The following is a 19,993-nucleotide window of genomic DNA, read 5'->3' on the forward strand; positions in this document are numbered from 1 at the left end:
CCCGGTGGGAGCTCAGCTGGACTTCTGTTAGGGAGGCAGTTTCAAAGTTCTCCAAAAAAAATTACTTTCCTGACATTCACCCTTAAGAATCAAGAAACCGACTCAAGAGGCAAACACCTGCAGGACGGGAAGGCTTATACTGGTAGGTACATCGACTCAGATGCAGAGGAAAATGGCCCCGTTTAAATGCCCCTCTACAGCGAAGCATTTCTAGACCCACTACAGACCTCTGTTCCTCCACCAGACAGCTAACCTGTTGCCTTTTCTTTGAAAAGGTATAGACTCCCGGGGTTGTGTCTATGGCTTTCGCCACCAGAATGCCTGGTCCTTCATTGTCCAGGACCGTGTCCTCCTCACCTGTGCTCCCACCCACAGCCAGACCCATAGCTCTCAGAGCTGAGAGAGGGCTAAGGAAGTGTCGGGCCTAAGAAGAAGCATCTGCTAAATGATTTCTCTCCCCTCTCACTTTTATTTTACACTGTGGTCCCACCTGGACTCATGTCCTAAGTTGGAACAACTACCCTTGGCAAAGCTGAGTTTTTCAACTCAATGTGAATCCTCAGGAGAGATCTTAGGCTTTCCACTTCACACAATAAACGCTGTACATGCCACCGACTGCCTGCAGAACACAGGGACAACTAGTAATCATCTTAGACAAAGGCCTGTAAACAACCCGTGAGGGGACTCCATGGGTCTGGGTAGCATCAGGGTTAAAAAAGAAGTCTGAAATCACTTGGTCTGGAATCCTGGTTCTATCACTGTCTAGAAGTGTAGACTGGAGCAAACAGCTTACCTGCTGGCCTCACTTTTCTCATCTACAGATGAGAAAGGGTTGCTGTAGCAGATGAAATAATACATGCTCATTACCATTCCCGGTGTTCACAACTACCAACAAGGTAGGCAATTTACTACCTTTCTTATCACACTCAATTCATAGTGGCTGAGGGAGACAGAACCCCAATTTGTAAATCTGCAAGAAAGTGTAGTAAGAAAATAAAAGTGTAATGACAAAAATTATAATTTTAATGAAAAACAAAAACAAGTACAAGATGAGAGTAGGATTTCCCCCTATTTATAGCAAAACAACACTAAACGACTGTATTTAAATACACGACTGTATTTAAATCAGTGTGCTGTTTCCTTACAAAGGAGACAAAAATATCGACGGAGCAGAGTAGAATGTCCAGATAGAGACCAACATAGATCCTTGATTACATGTGCATACGTGTGCAACACTCACCCTTCCAAAGAGGTTAAAGGTCAAAATAATAAAATTATGAAGTCAGAAGAAGAGAATAGAATATTGCCATAATTTGGGGATTAGCAAAGTCTTTCCCAAACCAAGCCACCAAACTCATCAACTGTGAAAATGGTCATTTTATATTTAAAAAAAATAAGCAAAACTTCTGTAGACAGAAATACATCTCATAGATAAAATTAACAGAAAAATGATAAACTAGGGAAACATATTTACTGCAGACACATACATACCAGAGAAAGTCTAATATCTGTAACTCATTAAAAGTTCCAATAAGTCAATAAGAAAATTATAAACAGCCCTGTAAACAACGCTGATAAAGGATTAAATGTACAAATCCACCACTCTTTCATTGTCTGTAAAATGAGGACAATAATCATACCGAATTCATAGGGATGTTGAAGTTTAAAGTAGTAAATTTCATGTAATGTGCTTCAAACAACCCTGGCACATAAAAAGTCAATAACTATTAGCCAGTAGCAGTAATAGTTACAGCAGTGGTGGTGGTAACAGTGGTAATCACTAAGGAAACCCAAAATACCATCCACTGGCACTGGCAAAACTGCAAAAAGACTAATGTGACCCAGTACCAGAAAGAATATGAGAAAGCAGGCACTGTCTACACTGGCGATAGGACCAAGAACAAGTTCAGTCTTTTTGGAGGACAATCCGGCCTTCAGGTATCAGCATTTTACTATATGTGCCCTGTGAGAGAAATAAAGAGAAATCTAGCCTACAGAAATACACACGTGCACAAAAACATATGTACAAGGATATTCAGTACAGCACAGTTTATAATATCAACAGTTAAAATGAGAAATAACAATCAAATGTGAAGAGCTAACTACATTCTAGCATATTTGTATCATGGGTGGCAGTGCAGCTATTACCAAGAAGAATGAACATCAGTATGGAAATACGTCTAATTCCTTGCTACATATAAGCTGCAAGCCACAATTTGCACTCTTATATAAAATATATATTTGCAAATGGATAGAAAAGGGCAAGGTCTTGCAAGCTGTTACCTCTAGGAAGGGAAGCAGAACTAGGAGGGAACAGACTAGGAGCTATTTTAAATTTTACTCTATTGATTTATATATCCTTTGATTTCTTTAAATTATAAGCATGCATTAAAATTAAGTATTTTTCTTTAAGAAAAAGGCAATGAAGTTAGTGTTTCATAACAGTCATCACTGGACACCTGACTAAATGCATGGGTCCATTATGTCCTTTAAACAGCCAGCAGGACTGCCACCTCTGCAGGTACGCTCCAGAGAAACTGTCACACCTGGAAGATACTAACAGTTCGTCAGTTTCTTTATTCTGACTCAGCTAATAATCTTCTGATTGGGAACACAAAGCAATACCTATTTCTGCAACTGTCTCCTAGGCAGGTATATTCGTCCAGATAAATGAATCAGTTTGCATTCTAGTTCATCAGTTTTCAGACTAACACAAAGTAGTCCCCCAGAGCAACAAATCTGAGCTCGTAATCATGCAAAGTTGGGGCCCCTATCATTTCCTATTGAGATCTCTTCTCTAAGGTGCAAAAACAGCAGGAGACCTACCTGATCTAAAAAGGATAGCCAACCAACAGACCAGTTTAACATTATTCTTACATGACAGCAAAGGAAAAGCAAGACTCAGAAGAGCTCAACACTTGGCAACTTGTTACTGTCAAATGTGATAATACATGCCTAGATCCACCTAAAAAATATTTATAAAACTCAGCTACGTAGACAGTATGGCTCTATTCCAGTTTCTTCGACTCCACAAGGCAGAAAGAAGGGAGGCCCGCATGCCAGTCTGCAGACCTGGTTTTGGAAAGGATGGCAGCAGCTGAGTCATTCAGAACTTCAGGGGTGGAGGACAGTTAAGGGCCACACCTTGGCCACCCTTGCTATATAGAGTAGCAAACTTTCAAAGTCCAGGACTTAGAAAAGCTGATCTTCACCTTCTCAAGCAAGGCAGGAAGCAAGAAATGAGTACTGTTTGCCTTACTTTCCTAACCTCTATAATATAATCAGCCACAAACGGCAAACTTAAAACTGTCACTGTAACCATAAGTTGTTTTAGCTGAAGGTGGATGGAATGAGGGAGGAAATGCCCACCAATGGCCACAGGGACATTTTTAGAAGAGAACCGCCAAGACAAACGAGGGCTAAAATAAAGCTTTATAATCTTTCACATGCATTTTCAAGACACAGTCTTTTATCAAAAGAACTATCAATCTATCCCAAACACTCCTTTCAACATGGTTGTAATTAATTAGCATTTGTTAAGTGAAGATGGCTGTTAAATTGACAAGTTACTTGTAATGTAGATCCAGGTTTGGGCCAGTACAGAAGGGAAAATTTCTGCCAATCTGATTAGGGTTTCTTGTTTTGTTTTGTTTTTTGTTCTCCATTCATCTTCATGAAAACAAATCAGGTAACACCTATTTCTTTGACTTTTTAAGTTGTTTATTTAATTACATATAAATTTAATAAAAGTTTGAAATAATCAAAACTTTTGATTCCACAATTTGTTATAATTTATATGATGGTTATTCACACACCCATTCAAACTGCCAGTAGCTAGCCGAGAGCTTTTCACACAAAGAACTGTGCTATCCATTCAATGCCTTTATTGGTTTGTCTAATGAGTTGGGGGTAGGGGCAGGGCTTGTACCAACATTTATCAAGTGGCTGCCACTCTGTGCCCAAGCTCCAGGCTGGATGCTTTCCATGGTCTCTCATTTCATTTACTCTGTACATTTTTAAACACCCAAATTACCAGACATGTAAGGAGAACAACCACTTCACTTGTACATCTGGCGGGCAACTGGATTATAGATATAAAGATGTTTAATGGTGCTAGACAAGAGGACGATTAAAAGAGAAAGAATGAAAAGAAAGAAAATAACTGTCACACAAACATGTCAAAAGTTTCTGGAGAAAAGGGAGGGAAACAGTCTCCCTGTTCACCGGATGATGAAAAGCCCCAAAGTGGCCAAGCGTTTGTTATCAAGTTCTGTGCTGTGGAGCGCAGGGTCCTCCCATCTCAAGGAGGGAGGCCTGGCCCAGGAAGAGATGGGGGGTACTGCCGGTTTTGAATTGTCTTGATACACCAAAGACTATATTTTGCAAGCTCTGCACCTATTAGAATTGCATTATATGAGCAACACCTTCTCTGACGGCACCATGTACAAAACACTGCAGCCCAATGAAGGCCTCGGGCTTTCCCCTGTCTTTTTCTTGGTATCTATCTTTCATCAAACAGTGGCTCTTAAATTGGTGCATAAGAATGACCTGGGGATCCTGTTAAACCCTACACTGCTGGTGTCCCACCCCAGAGTTCACGACTCAGGAGATCTGGGGTATGACCTGAAAGTCTACATTTCTATCAAGCTCCCTAGTGCTGTTGGTCTGGGCCAACACATGTAAGAACCACTGCTCTAAAAAAAAAGAAAACAGGCCAGAATCCATCCAAGGGTAAGATCTTTGATGCAATCCATTGATGGCAAGATCTTCATCAATTATGACACAAGCCACTCAAAAGCAGGGAATTTTGTCTGTGTTGACACTGCCATTTCCCCGGCACCTACAACGGGGGCTGGTCTATACTAGGTGCCTCATACACATCTACTAAACAAAATGAATTGGGATGCCCAAGGCAGAAACCGGCCAGCACGGGGATGGATAAGCAAGGGAAAGTGGTTACAGAAGCACCCCACTTGGCATCCCACAGAAGCTGAACTGCCCTGAAAAGGAAGCTCACCTTAGTAACAATGACAGCAAAGACATTTGGGAGTGTTTGGCACTGGCGGGTGCTGGAGCCAGCACTTTATAGGCATTACGGCATTCAATTTTCACAGGTAAGGAAATAGGTTAGCGGGGAAGTGATGTGTCCAAATCATCCACTACTACAGTGAAGCTGGGATCAACAGCCAGGCTGAGAAGTTAGTCCTGAGCAGGTCTCCCTTATCGCCCAGCGGAGTAAATGATAAATGCAAAACTTCCTTGGCCTTCCCTGAACTGCAGACTTTGATCCTTTCTTCTCCAACTTACAGAGAAGCTTTGAGTGGCCAATTCATAGAATGCATGATCAGAAAAGGGCTTCAGCTGGCTACACAGGGCAGCTATACCACCTATGAAGAGTGGGGGCAGTGAATCACAGCTCTCGGGTTCCATGAAGCATTAGGCATGCCAAAGTTAAAGGTCTAGTTCAGTAGTTCTCAATGGGAGGAAGGTTGATTTTGCACCCCGGGACACTCCGGCAATGTCCAGAGAAAATTTTGATCCTAACTGGGAGGGGCTACTGGCACCTGGTGAGCGGAGGCCAGGCTTGTTGCTAAACTTCCCACAATGCACAGGGCAGCCCCCACCACAAAGAAGTATCTGGCCAAAATGTCAACGATGCCAAAACCCTGCTCTGGTTTCAAACTTCCTAAAGCCTTCTCTGCCCCCACCCGGACCCCCCGTTTGGATGCCTTTGAAACTTCATCAATATTTTCTTATGGCATCCTTGTGCACTGTTGGTGGGATTGTAAATTGGTGCAGCCACTATGGAAAACAGTATGAAGTTTCCTCAAAAGAATTAAAAATAGAACTACCTTATGACCTAGCAATCCCACTTTTGGGTATTTATCCAATGAAATCCAAAACATGAATTTCAAAAAGACATATGCATCCTTATGGTCACTGCAGCATTATTTACAATAGCCGAGATATGGAAGCAACCTAGATGAATGGATAAGGAAGATGTGGTACAGCTATACAATGGAATACTACTCTGCCATAAAAAGAATGAAATCTTGCCATTTGCGACAACATGGATGGACCTAGAGGGTACTATGCTAAGTGAAATAAGTCAGAGAAAGACAAATATCATACGAGTTCACTTATATGTGGAATCTACAAAACAAATGAACAAACAAAACAGAAATAAGCTTACACATACAGAAAACATTTTGCTGGTTGCCAGATGGGAGGTGGTTTGGGGATGGATGAAAAAGGTGAAGCAATTAAGATGTACAAATTGCCAGTTATAAAACAGTCACAGGGATGTAGAGTACAGCACAGGGAATACAGTCATTAGGATTGTAATAACTATGTATGGTGTCAGATGGGCACTAGACTTACAGGGGCGGTCACTTCATAAGCTATATAAATGTCTAACATTATGTTGTACACCTGAAACTAATATCATATTGTATGTCAACTGTAACAGAAAAGTTAAAAAATAATTATTTTTTAAAAAAGAAAACATATTTACTTTGCAGTTAAAGAGTGAAGGCTATTCTGGATTATACTACTGTAAATTATGTAAAATAAAAATGTGTTGCTAAAAAAATAATTTGCTTATGGCACTCACTGTCTTTTGTCTTAAGCTCCTGAAGAACATGTTTCATCTCATCTCCCTTATCTCCTGATAAACTCCTTGAGGGCAAGAAGAGAATCGATGTTAGTCCCCTATGAAATCCCCAGAATACTGGGAACTGCATTCTGCACAAAGTGGGTGTTCAATCAGTGTCTGTCCAATAGTTTTGCCTGAAGTGGGTAAAATGTAGAGAATCTAGATTCAACCAACACCCAAGAGTTTTGATTACGGTGGGGGGGCACACACAGTACATTTCCTATAAGCACTATCTCATTTAATCCTTCCAAGCACTGAAGGAGACAGGAACACTATTTTAGCTAACTACAGCTAATGGATATAATTTGTAAAAGGTCACACATACTGGTAAGTGACAAAGCATGTTTCTGAATGCAGATCTTCAAGTCCTACATTCCTTCCATACCCACCACCGTGTTTCAGGTCTCCCGGGCCGAAAGCCTCGCCACCTAAAGACTAGTCCAAGAGTGAGGGTGTCTGAGATGTGAACAAGGGAACAGCAACATGAAAGGGCAGGAGCTTGACTATTAGTGTGATCGTCCCAAGTTTCGCTGCTCAATACAGCAGTAAAACTAGTCAACTCAAAACGAGTCAATTCAATACTAGTTACGTATTTAAAAATCAACTATAAAGATACTTAGAATTTCCATGGCTCTTTCCTCCAGAAAAGGACTCCAACACTCTGTTTTAAATTTTAATAAGCTAAAAATTCAAGATTTTTTTTTTTTAATCAGCAAAATTAGGACATAATGGTCAAAAGAGCCACCTTAGTTCAAGACAGCGATGTGGGCTTTCTTTATGCACAGCACTCTCCAGCTGCCTCTTTGCTTTGAGAGGCTGCAAACTGTGGGCTTTCTCAGAGCAGCTAGGAGAAGCCCAGATCTGGTAAAGCATGTAATAAATAACATCTGATGGCTTGTCTCTGGGAGCCCTGACAGTATTGATCCTCCAAATCAACCTGATGAATCTGTCTCGTTTTCATATTATAGAGAGAGAAGTGAAAATGACGAAAGGATTTGGTGGTCCCACATTAATTTTTTTTTTAAAAAACGAGGGTGACCAGTTTTTGGCTTGTGATTGTTCATCAAGACGTCCACCAAAGCCACACATTTCCAGGGCTCAGTCCTAGCCTCTTAGAAAGCCAGATGGCCTCTGGTTTCACCCACAATCAATTCATACCAAACTAACCATTCTTGCCACACAGCACACGCCCTGACAGAGGACAAACTCAACTTCATCCATTCTTTTAGCCCCAGGAGTTAAGCATCTTGGGTGTCAAAGTGTTTCTATTTCTTTTCTCCTTTAGCCTTCTCTCACTTCCATCCTGCCTTTTCACACTGTCACTATAGCTGTCCTGCTTCCAGACTTATTGAATCTATAGCACCCATACTCTAAATAGTATGCCCTGGTTCTCTTCCCTGGGAAATTTCTAGCTTTTTGTCCACCTGGTAACCCGGTCCAGACAGGCCCAGGCCCGACAGAATGAAAAGCTTGCTTATGACACGGCAAAGCACAGCCCTCCAGAGCAGGGCATCCGGCATCACCGCCCTGGTTCCCAGCCAATACCTGGCACTTGAACCTCCGGAGCTAAGCTTCTCAACCTTTTGGAAAACCCTTCTTGTTTTACCTCCTTTGGGTTTTGGGTAACTCATCTTTGGATGGTTTGCCTTGGCAATGACCTGGAAATCCAGAAGTTGGTACCACAAGGGTAGGCATAGGGTACCAACACACCTGGCCCAGGTATCTGGTTCTATAGGGCTGCTCTCTCCAACTGAAGAAGCAGTTGAGATGAACAAAATGTGCATGGATTCTGCAGGTGGTTCCTGCATCACCTGGTCATTCCAGCTTCAGGAAACCTCTGCTCGTTTTCTACTACGTATAACAGTGTCTCCCAAATGCTCCAGAAAATCAGAAGACTGGGTGCTTCTCTGACTGAGGGTTGAGGTGAAACTTGGAAATGGGAATCTGGAACCAGTGGTACAGGAAATTCATATTATCAGGTAAGCCTGGAAAAACATTGGACTGTTTTATTTCTTTTGGGTTCCTACAGGTCTCTTGGGTTTCTACTACGTAATTAGTATCAGAGAACACAGAGGATAAAAACCAGGAATAAGCTGACACCTTGGTTCCTGGCTCCTTGGGTTTAATTTCGTTGCTCTACTCATCAGGGGAGCCCGGAGCCAGCCCCTTAACCCTTCGCTGTCTGTTTCCTCCTATGCAGAACGAGATGATAACAGTACCCACTTCATAGGTTATGTGGATAATGTGCTAATGCGCATGAAGCACTTAGTTTAGTGCCCTCCATACACGCAGGCACTTGATAAACACTAGCTATTCTTATCCAAGAGACCAGACACTGCTGAGTGGCAGCCTGTAAGCCAAATCTGGCCTAGAGACCTACTTTGTTTGGCTTATACATTTTCCTTTTTAATAGAGCCAGCATTTGAAAACTGGAAGATTTCTGGCACTTTTAAGGTTGAAGATCTGGCAACAAATGGGGCCTGCCTTCCCCTCTGGTAGCCATGGCCTGGGCCAGGGTCTCATGGCTCCCTTTTGATATGACATTCTTCTCTGTACCAGCACAAGCCCTACACCACTTATCCATCCTACCCGCACTCTCCATTAATTCACTGCCCGGCCCTGGTAGGAACACAATCTCTATCTAGACCAATTTTGCCAACATAGCCCATGGTAGGTCCTGGGACTCCTCCATACTGACTCCAGTCCAACCAGTCTCTTAGGCTAACCTACCCTCTGCCTCCCTACCTTTGCCTTATGATGTTTCCCCAGCCACGAACCACCTCCTCCATCTTCCCTCTCCACCTAGCTCAGTGGTTCCAATTGAGAGTGGGCATTAAATGATCCGGAACACATAAAAAAAAAAAAAATTACCCATGTGTGGACTCCACCCCCAGCGATTCTAATTAAACTGAGTGCGGCCCAAGTATTGGTATTTTCTGAAAGCGCTCGGGTGATTCAAATGTGTACCCTAATGTGGTCTAAGACTGATGATGACCAACGAGCCATGGCCTCCCATTGTCACGGATCAGCTGGCACTTTCTGCTGACATCATACAACTGATGACTAGGTGCGTCTCGCTTTCCTCCCGACTCCTGTTTAGTTCTGCTTTCGAATCGACTTGTGTTAAAAGCCCGTCTCCCCAAAGAGACTGCAAATGCAAGAGTGGGCACATCACAACACCATACCTCTTTGCATCCCTAACAGGACGATGGGGGCACCAAGTACACTGTAGGTGTCTAGTGAAAACACCTCTTCTCTAACATTTGAGACTCTACAACGCAGAAGGCATTGCAGGAACGAAGGGATGGAAACACAAAAAACAGGTTGACTTCTCGCAGCTTGCAGACTTGGAGGGGTAAGTCAAGAACGCCAAAGATGAAGACCAAGTAGCGCTACATGAAAGCAGTAACGGGAGCGGTGGGTGGGGTCCAAGCCCCTGGGGAATCAGGGAAGACTGTTTCCTTGATGGGCCAGTGGTTGGCAGCCAGAGCAAGGTAGAGTGGGAGTAGAAAGAACCCAGCAAATGAATGGAAATGAAAGGAAAACCTCAGCCACCTGAGAAAGAATGGGAAACAAAATGGGAAAGTTATGATTTCACCTTACCGCAAATGCTAAGGGAAAGGCTGTAATTAATTTGGTAAGTCATGGAAGCAGCCAGTGAGGGATGCAATTCTGGCATCCTTCTAAAAGTTAGGCAGAGGGAGAGGCGAGGGGTAAGAACAGACATAATAGAAAAAACGAGGGGTGACGGGAATGGGAAAAGCATGTCCAGAAGCAGGGTCCCCGACTCTGGGAGACAGCCCCTCCCCTGCCCCTGACTAGGGCTGCCCAGGCTGCCAGGGCCCAGACACCTCAGGCACCCAGATTTCTGCCATTCAGTCTTAGGCCACAGTTTACTGTACAGAAGTGAAATGACATTAACGGTGCAACTGTATTAACACATTTAATCATAGAAACAAAGATTGTAGTCACAACACTATTACTACCAAAAGTACTATTATAATAACTTTATTCTTCCATTCTTTCTCCCAAGTCAATGGACAGTTTATGAAGAGATACAAAGATCCTAAAGAGTACTTTAGGAGAAAACCGGCCCATGGTTCACGCCTCCCCATCACCACCAATTTTAGAAAGGTGTTTTGGGCTTCAATGAACACTAGGGCTAGCCAAGAAAGCAAACAACAAAGGACAGCCCGGCTCCATAGACGTCCGTGGACGGGAAAGGCAGTTCCTAAGCACATGACAAATATGAACTCATTTAATCTTCCTAAGCCCATGGAGGTAGGTACAATTATTTCCCCATTCTACAGGTGAGGAAATTAAGACACAGAGGGGAAGTGATTCGCCCAAAGACACAGCTAGTAAGCGGAAAGAGCCAGGCACTCAGGTCCTAGGCTCCATCGTCTTCCTCTTAATACTCAGCTGCCTGCTGTTCACTTTGCCTTTTAGGTGGAGGGTGTGGATGAGCCTGCTCCTCTCCTATGGGCTGCCAGACCCAGAAAGGGTCACGAAGGATGGTGTGGGGCCACAGGGCTACTGCTCCGGTATACTTCTGGAGCCTCAAGGCATCAGAAATGAGAAGGGCAAAGCAGAGGTGAAATCTAGCGGCTCTGAGTTCACTTCCTATAACTCAGTGTCCAGAGCCACCACATTCAGGATCCTGAAAACAGCAGGGAGAACCCTTTCTCAGCAGCCCATCAAGAGCATGCTGCAGGAGCCAAAAGGATCTCCAGGGTGACCAGGCATGAACTGGCTGGGAGGAACAAGGGCATTTTGCCCCTCCACTCCCTGAAAGATGGACTGGATCCACCAAAAGATCTTCCGGGGGAAACCAGCTTCACTGGTAACTACACCTCTCATCAGCTGCTCCTTACTGCTCAGTGGCTGTCAGACCAGACCTGCACATGGCACCTTTCTGGTTTGTGGGTTATAGACCAGCCATATGTCTCTACCCCTAGTGAGTCAGTGAACTACAGCCACCTTGGATTGTGTTTCACTTTTAGGCTTCAGGGCTTGAAGTGATTCTATTTTTAAGCTTCTCAGTTCCACAAGTAAAAAAGAAGACATTTTAAGGAAATTAGTTCTGGCTTTTGGGGGATGGGACTGCCTCTTGAAAGAGTTAACTGATCAGCCACTTTGTTAAACCAGAAACTTTCCTGGACGAAGAGCACCTAGTCTAATGTTGGTGGGCAAGGGCCCAGGGCCCTCTGAACCCCGTAAGTCACTCAGGACGTGGATGGCCCAGGACAAAACCTCCAATTCCAGAGCCACACTGCGCATTGCGTCTCTGCTAAAGAGTGTCAAAAATCCTTTTAGGTTCTATTCTCCGTGAAGTGTATGTTTCCCTTTTTGAGCACCAGAAATGTCATTTCCACAGAAAACAATCAAATTTGCAAATAACAAAGCTTTAAAAAATACTATCATGTTTTTATTATGTCAGTCATTCCTTCCATTTGAAAAAATTCCCTTTCATTTAACATCTAAAGTAGTTTCGCTTTTTTTGTATTTTTGAGAATGAATTACTAGAAAACCAACTGTTCCAAGGATACTGTATGTGTACATTTTAAAAAAATGTAACTACTCCCTACAGCAATCTAAAATGTATGCTACACATCCCAATTTTCTCATGTAGGGCACTGGAGACATAGTTAAGGGAGACATAGTTAACTTTCTCATGGTGAATGAGACTGCTTCTAAGAATTCAAGTCTCCAGTTTCAGTTCTAGCTTTGCCACTAGCTAGCTTGTGACCTTGGGCAAGTAACTTAACTGCATTGGTTCTTGATTTCCTCTAATGCAAAGTGAAGGCGATTGGGTCACACATAATTCTGTTGCTTTACAGCTCTCAAATGTTATGATTCGAAGACTGTCAGAAATATTGACTATTGCCTATGCTAACCTAAAGCATTGTTCTTGGGGACTGTCAAGTTATAAGAATGTTGCCTGGACACTACAAATGGACCCAGAGAGATGAGGAACAGTAACAGAAAGCAGACTAAAGTCAATTGTATTTATTCTTTTTTATCTGCTCCCTATTCCTTCAGCTGTCAATTCTCACTGCTATCAACCTCCCACTGACATAAACTGCTGCCTTAGTTTACAAAGCAAAGCAGTGGTCTGCTTCCCTCAGGTTCTCCAGCAAAGCAAAGTGCGTGGGCTTTGTGATACAAACTGCCAACCAGTGGGCTTTATCTCTTCTTGTTCAAAGTCATATTGTACACAATAGTGGCCACCCTGGTCATAAGACTGACCCCCAGTTAAGGTTTGGGAGGGAGGGAGGGAATGAGAATGCATTCCTGTAACTTATACTTTCTTTGAGATCTAAAGGCACACGGTTTTGGGGGGAGAGTATCTTGAAGCAAAAGTGGGAACAGAAAATAAACCAATTTATTTCTTACTGAAGCAAAAGCTATGGGCATTATCCCTCTACATTAACCCCCACCTCCTCCCTCCAAGTTTCCTGTTCCCATCTTAACTGTTGCTTTTTTGTACCTTCTGCTGTGTATCTTTTTTTGTGTAAGATATATTTTCCATGTCACTCATTGAAGCCAAAGAGAGGATCAGAGTAGGAGGAAGGAGATACCATTAGTGGTTTCCTATATTTACTGCTTTCCCAGTTATCTTCCCTTCTTAGTCCCATGAAAAAATGATTAGTAGAAAATGCTTCTTAGCAATTGTAAATACAGTCCCTGAAACACTATTTTTAAGCTGCTAACAAGCATGAAAATATGCATTAAACCACATGCTTAGTACCTCCAAGAATTCAGGGAAGTTCCTATCTTTAAAAAACAAAGTGAAACAATCTGATAAGAACTAAAATCTACTTTTTACCTTGCACTATTTGGGGTGGTTTCATGGGAATCTATGAGGGACTTGATTCGATGAGCATAGACAATTGATTTTCACTCATTCTAATTTAAGATGTTCATAGAAAGTAGGTGTTTAAAAAGGAATGGGAATTGGTTAGCCTGAGAAAGTAGATGTAAACTGGACATACGTATAAATGGAACACATGTAAATCACCTTAAATTAGATCAACAGCCAGAAAATTAACTGAATATTTGAAGCTTTGCCAAATGGGCCCAAGTCCTTTGGAAAGGGGTTAAAGGTATCTTTGGGGATGGCAATGAAGACCGAAGAGTTAAAAGAAAACTACTGCACTGTACCTCTGGGAAATGAGAATAAAAGCAACTTTTGCCCAAAGTCTTTCAATCTCCAGGTGCTGTTAGTCATGTTTAAGCTTAGAGTATTATTTTCTGTTTTCAAGTTAGCTTTACACAGCACATTAATCTCACAATCTACTCTTCCAAGTATTACACAAGGTGACGATTTATAGAAAAACAAAACAAAAAAAATCTTTTCCTGTTCACAAGCTTGGGTTCCTTAGCTCACAGTGCCACATTTAAGGGTGCTTTGTTTCAGAGGATGATTAGAGTGGCGCCCTTGGTACTGATTATGGCACTGAACTATTTGTACTGCCCCGAGTCTGGGCAGTGCATTATATTAAAACTTCCATTTTGGGGTATGCAGTGACTAAATATTCTCTCCTAGCTTAAACTTGGCATCAACTATATATCTCAGCAGAAGCAAGATTATTGAGTACAGAACCACAGGAACTTGGCATATTTCTTCTTTTATAGTTGTACAGGAAAAAAAAGAGACCCAGCTATAGCACCTATGGTTCCTCCATTCTTACAGGAAAATTTCAAGCATTATGAATTCTTTTCCAAATATAATCAGTGGGTTGCTTTGACTGGATGAAATGAAATCAGATGTAATAGTCTATTGTCTTTTGCATTAACAGAGCCCAAATTTTCTAGAAGTAGAATGAAATAATTTCAGCTTCTTTTTAGAATAGGCAGAACATGAAGAAGCCCTTTCTGTTCCAGAAAATAGCACTTCTGACTGGTTTCTCTAGAATCCTTCCATTTCCAACAGTTCACCATCTAAAACTGAGTTTTATCTAGTGCATGTCTGACTTGGTGACAATTGAGAGTTCAGTTCTACAAAAGCCACTGAGCATAGATGTACCTAAAAGTTGGCAAGTCCATGAGTCATGGGTGGAGTGAACTCAGGCAAAAAAGTGAGGATGAGTTGCTTTAAATTTGTCATAACACAAGGCACAAGCTCATGCTCGGTCATTCAGCGGTTCAGCATCATACCATCTCCATATAGGCCTGTCACACTGATATGTCCCTATTTTACCCAGTGCTAGGAGAGCCATGTTTTATAGATTTAGAAACCTAAATCAATTAGGTATAATCAATTACATTTCACTTTAGAAAACTTTTAAACATTTTGCTCATATATGTAAATAAAGGGGCAGCTGTGCATGTGGTCTTATACCATTTCTCTAAATTATAGAAAATAACATTTCTGCATACTCATTCTACTGGGTGTCTCCTATTTGCTAGGTGCTGTGTTTTACATGCATTATCATACTGAACTCTTAAAAAGAAACTCCAAGTCAGTGCTGTTACTGTCCCTATGTAAACAGGAGAAGAAACTGTTTTGAGACATTATTTGCCTAAGATCGTATCATACAACTTATAAAGGAGAGGCAATCAGCTAGTACCTAAGCTAGTACTCATGCATATTTTTTTCTCATTAAAAAAAAGGTGAATAATTTGCTCCTGGTTAAGTTCTTAGATGTTCTTGAGACAGAACAGAAGAGTAAGAACCAGGTGAGTCTGCAACTTTGACCACCTGAACACAAGTTCTCAACTACTTCTTGGACACAAAGTATTTAAATGGTCTCTTTGTTCAGCCAATTACTTAGCAACCCCAGATTTGTGGTTACTGTTTAGGGAAAGAACATCAATAAATTTCAAGACTTAAATAGAAGTCTAATATAATTTTGATAAGAAAAAACTCAAACTTTATATTCAGGGCTCATGAGTTTGGAATTATATTCTCATGGCAAGGAGGGCAAGGTTCTGAAATAACTTGGAAGGTGGTGAGGGTGATTTTTTATACTTTAAATACAATGAACTACATAAGTTTGGCTAGACAGTTTGGGAGACCTGGCCCAACAAGCAGGCTAAGATTCCTTAAAAAAAAAAGCAATCTGGTGGTCTCATAAATTCCCATTATCAAAACTACCCTCCCATAAATCTGAATCCAATCCAATCCAAGAAGTATGTCAATAGCTGGTTGTTTCATGTTAGGTTTATGATATAGTAACAACTGCGTAGGGGATAAATATGCTTAAAATATGTCCAAGCATGTTTAGGTCAAGTCAGTAGTAGTATTTAATGCTAATAAAGCATGGAATATTCCTGTGACTGAGAATCTAGCACACCGGACACTGCCTGTATAAGCAGGTACAGTACTGTTTCCCACCCCGCTGGCAGTCCCTAGTCACTGAAAAAATACACACACACACAAAACGATCACCTTCTTTGAGACTGTATCACACATCCCCAAGCAAGTATCTCTGGGGCTGTAAAGCAGTTAAGATCCAACCCCGGGGAGAAATTGGGAAGAGTAAGGAAATAAAAATTTTCATTACTCCAAAACCCATCTCATTTCCCAAAGTATACCTAGGTACTGACCTTCTTAAAGACCCCTGCAAAATTTTGATCCTCCAAAAAATAAACCCATTTGGCAAGGTGAGGTCAACGATTGGTATTATCAACCAACCATTTATCTAAAAGAGTCTGGATCGTTTCTAGCCTCGTGGGGGCCAAGCCTGACCACGAGAGTGAAGACAGGAGGCATGGAGGAAGGGAACGAAGGAGAGAAGGGGGGGGGGGGGGCTCCGGGCCACACTTCTTTCTAGTATCAACAAAAAGAGAAGCCGCATACTGACCTAAATCATCTCTCAAAGGCGCTTTATAAATTACAGGGACAAAGGGAGGGGGTGGCGGGTGGCCTGGGAATCCTACGGACACCCAACCCTCTGACCCGCCCCCTCCCCCTCTAGCACAAGGAAAGGAAGACAGAAAATAGAGCTCAACTCGGCCATTGGCGAGAAGCCCCCTCTGGTTTTCAATCGCCCTTCCACAGCCCCCACCCCCTAGATATAAAACACACGTAAACACCAAACCCATTCCCTGCGGCGGACACTCGCACCCCGAGGTTCCTAGAACCGGAGGCCGGGGCATTTACTTAGTTAGATTTTTCTTGCTTACTCATTTCCCTCAAGCACCCAACCCCCCGTTCCCACTCCAAAACCCCGCTCAACCGCCTACCCCCTCGGCTCCAGCCCCCAACACAATCCGGTGCCCCCGCGGCGGCCCCCGCGCGGTACGGGTCACTAACCTGCTGCTGTAAGGGCATTTCCGAAACCAGCCTGGCTCCGGGGGAGGTGGGGGGGGCTGCTGGAGAGGGGCCGGGAGGGCCGAGCAGACCGGCGGCGCCGGGCGAGGGCGGGCGCCCGCAGGGGGGTAGAGAGAGGAGAGGGAGGGTGGCCGTGCCGGGGGCGGGTGCGAGGGCGCCGGGACGGTCCCAGGCCAGGGAGCCGGCGAGCAGGAGGAAGTGGGTGCCCCCTCTCCCCCTCCAGCGCCCCCTCCCGCCGCCGCCTCCTCCCCAGTCACAGGCGCGTCCTCCGCGCACGTGTGCGAAACGTCACCGGCGGGTCCCGGGGAGAGGGACAGACCCGGGCGGCGGGACGGGAACACGGCCGCACCCGCCCTCCGTCGCCGGGGGGCGGGGAGGGGGATAGGGCGGAGAAGGAAGGGGTAAGGGGAGAGGCGGGTCAAGGGCAGTACCGGGGCCGGGCGAGGAAGGCCCGGGCACTCGGGCCACGCGGGCGCCGCTGCTGCCACCGCCAGGATGCGCCCAGGCCCGGGCGCCAGCCGGCTAGCCCCTCACCCCCAGACAGCCCACGCCCACCTGGCTACCAGCTCCACCACCTCCCAACACACCCCGCTCCGCTGCCCCTAGCCCCTTTGTTGCTGGGAGTTACAGATCCAAAATGTGACAAGCACTGTGTGGCAGAGCTCCTGCGCTCCGAGCACGCTTTAGGGACCCCTGGCCACCGACGGGCCTCCAAGGCCGATGGGGTATGATCAGCCCAACAGTACCCCGCTTTCCACCCCCCAGAGTCCCCCACTCCCCAGTTCACTACTCCCTCCCCCACCCCCTTCTCCATCCGGGGCGTGACCCCATCCTACGCCGGAGAAAGAGGAAGCTTCGAGTTGGAGGGGAGGAGAGAATGGGGGTAGGGAAAAGTGCAGGAAAAGAAGGGGGGGCGTGAAAAGTTTCAGAGTGTTTGATGTGGTTCGCGCCAAGGCAATCCCCACTACCCCGCGCGCCTTGCGGAGCCCCCCAACCCCACGGGCGCTGAGGGGAGCGCACAAGTCTAACAATAAACCCTCGTTGGAGGGGCAGCCCCGAGGCCCACGGCACTCGGCCCGCGCTCTCCCGGGGAAGCGCGCCCACCAACCCGCAAGGTGCGAGCCCACCCTCCGCCTGGGCTGGGGACACTGGGAACCGGAGGGCATTACCGGAGGGCCGCCGCCGCTGCCGCCGCGTCCCAGCGCTGGTGGCTGCTGCAGCAGCCCGGCTCTGCTGGAGGGTCCGTGCGGCGTGGTGTAGAGAAGGCTGCCGGCGGTCTGCTCCGCGCCGGGGACACTGGGGAGAAGGGGGCCGGCGGCGACGACGCCGCTATGGAGGGAGGAGGAACAGGAGGTGGTGGAAGTGTTCGAGGTGAGGATCTGGATGTACGCGCCCGGGGCGGCGGCGGCGGCAGCGGCAGCGGCGGGGAGGCCGGGGCTGGCTAGCAGTGCCCTTTTGTCCATGGAGGCTGCAGCGGCGGCGGCGACTGTCGCCCCCTCCCCACCCCCGGCGGTCACCAGGTACTGCTCCAGGGCGGGCTGGATCCCCTTTCTCATCTCTCGGTCCTGCTCTTTTTATTGCTATGGTATATTAATGTATTGTTTTCAATTTCTTTATTATTTGCAGTCGGAGTTTCCAAGTCTCTCCTTCTCTCCTCCCCGCCCGGCGCTTCCGAGCCCCTTCTCTCTCTTTTCTTTTTATTTTTCGGCACCGCACGGGCCCCGGGGGCCAAAAATAATCGGGGCTCTGGAGAGAGGAGGGTCCGGGCCGCACGGATATCGGGCCCCGAGGGGGGTTGGAGGCGTCGGGGGCGGCCGATGCAACGGATTGCGAGGCGGCGGCGGCAGCCCGGGTGCTGCGGCCGGCAGCTGAAAAATGGCTCCAGGAAGCTGCTGCTGACAATGAATGAAGGGATACGGTTTACGCGCCAAGGTCCTCCCGCGAAACTCAGATTTCCCGCCGGCTTTTCAAACCATATTTGCATATCCCCGCCCCTCAACCCGCCGAGGACCGTTCCCACAGCCCATTGGGCCTCTGTCACCTTACTTCAGTCCCAATCGTAGAGCAGGACCGGGACTTGATGGCTTCCATTGGCTGCCATGCATCATGGTTACCTGGGCGACCGGGGTGCTATTTGCATAGACCGCCTTGATTGGGAAAGGGAGTTTTAGGAGGTGGGGCAAAGCCTTTCCTCTTCCCACGGAAGACCACGCCCGCTACAAGCTCCGCCCGAGTCCCCGCCCACCAGCCGGGCGGGCGCTGCTGACCTGGGCAGGGATTCCGCGCCCCGCAGACTCATTGTGGATCCAATCTAGAGCGCAAGTTTCGCTTTTGGAAATTGTCAAGGTGACCAAGGGGACACCTTTGGGAACTCCATTTCCTTTGACCAGTTAGTGTAATAAGTGAACAACAACCGGAGATTTTCCCAAATCTGTGCCAAAGGCAAGTTGGACCATGCGGAGGATGCCTGGCAGGTGGAAACCGAGCCCTTTAAATCATGGGTTTCTCCCTTCCTGAAATTCAACCAATGCCGCGGCGAGAGCTGATCCGGAGGCCGTGGCTGATAGACAGAAGCATGTGGGCAGACAGTTTCGTGGGGGCAGAAGGTTGGACTGACGTGAAAGCGGGCACCATTTAGTTAACATTCCAGATCATTCCTGGTAGCTTCATTATTAGCCTGGATTGGGTTTAAATAAAAATTAACTCTGAATGTTTTGTCGAGTACAGTCTCACCACAATATTGGTCTGACTCTAGCAAACACCCCACACTGGCCCAGAAGCACCCAGGTCAGTTAATCAGGGCTAACCTAGGACTGATCTGCGGGTCTCTAATCTGCCAAGCAGTAATCCGAAGAAGTACACCCTTCCCACGATGACGTCTTGCTCCCAGCCAACCCTGCTGCGTGTACTGGCACCGGCACCTGACAATCTCGGTTTCCTAGCAAGTAACTTGACTAAAAGCAAACACGACAACCCAAACCTATCCCAAAATATTTTAAAAGAATTTTTTTACTAACCTAGAAATTGTCATCAGAAAAATATTGTATTACTGTTAAATT

The 19,993-nt window shown here is 45.5% G+C and overlaps 1 protein-coding gene and 1 long non-coding RNA gene across 5 annotated transcripts in view; one reads left to right on the forward strand and one right to left on the reverse strand.

Annotated features, from left to right (window-relative positions):
* E2F3 (E2F transcription factor 3) overlaps positions 1-18,567 on the reverse strand; it is a 73,405-nt gene extending 54,838 nt beyond the window's left edge. For 2 of the 4 annotated variants that reach the window (XM_019734284.3, XM_019734283.3), the window contains exon 1: positions 18,104-18,567. In XM_019734284.3, coding sequence (XP_019589843.2) covers positions 18,104-18,490 — 387 coding nt within the window. In that variant the 5' untranslated portion in view covers positions 18,491-18,567. Of the gene's footprint in view, positions 1-16,916; positions 17,513-18,103 lie in introns of those variants that run through there. The other 2 variants (XM_019734285.3, XM_088791351.1) reach the window with 2 other exon arrangements.
* LOC141572139 (uncharacterized) lies at positions 18,320-19,644 on the forward strand. Its single transcript, XR_012497318.1, has 2 exons — positions 18,320-18,454; positions 18,561-19,644. It is a non-coding gene; the product is annotated as an uncharacterized LOC141572139 (long non-coding RNA).
* The last annotated feature ends 349 nt before the right edge of the window (positions 19,645-19,993 follow it).

The sequence above is a fragment of the Rhinolophus sinicus genome, chromosome 14 (genome assembly GCF_057876585.1).
Source record: "Rhinolophus sinicus isolate RSI-liver-muscle chromosome 14, RSI-T2T, whole genome shotgun sequence".
In the NCBI taxonomy this organism is placed as follows: domain Eukaryota; kingdom Metazoa; phylum Chordata; class Mammalia; order Chiroptera; family Rhinolophidae; genus Rhinolophus; species Rhinolophus sinicus.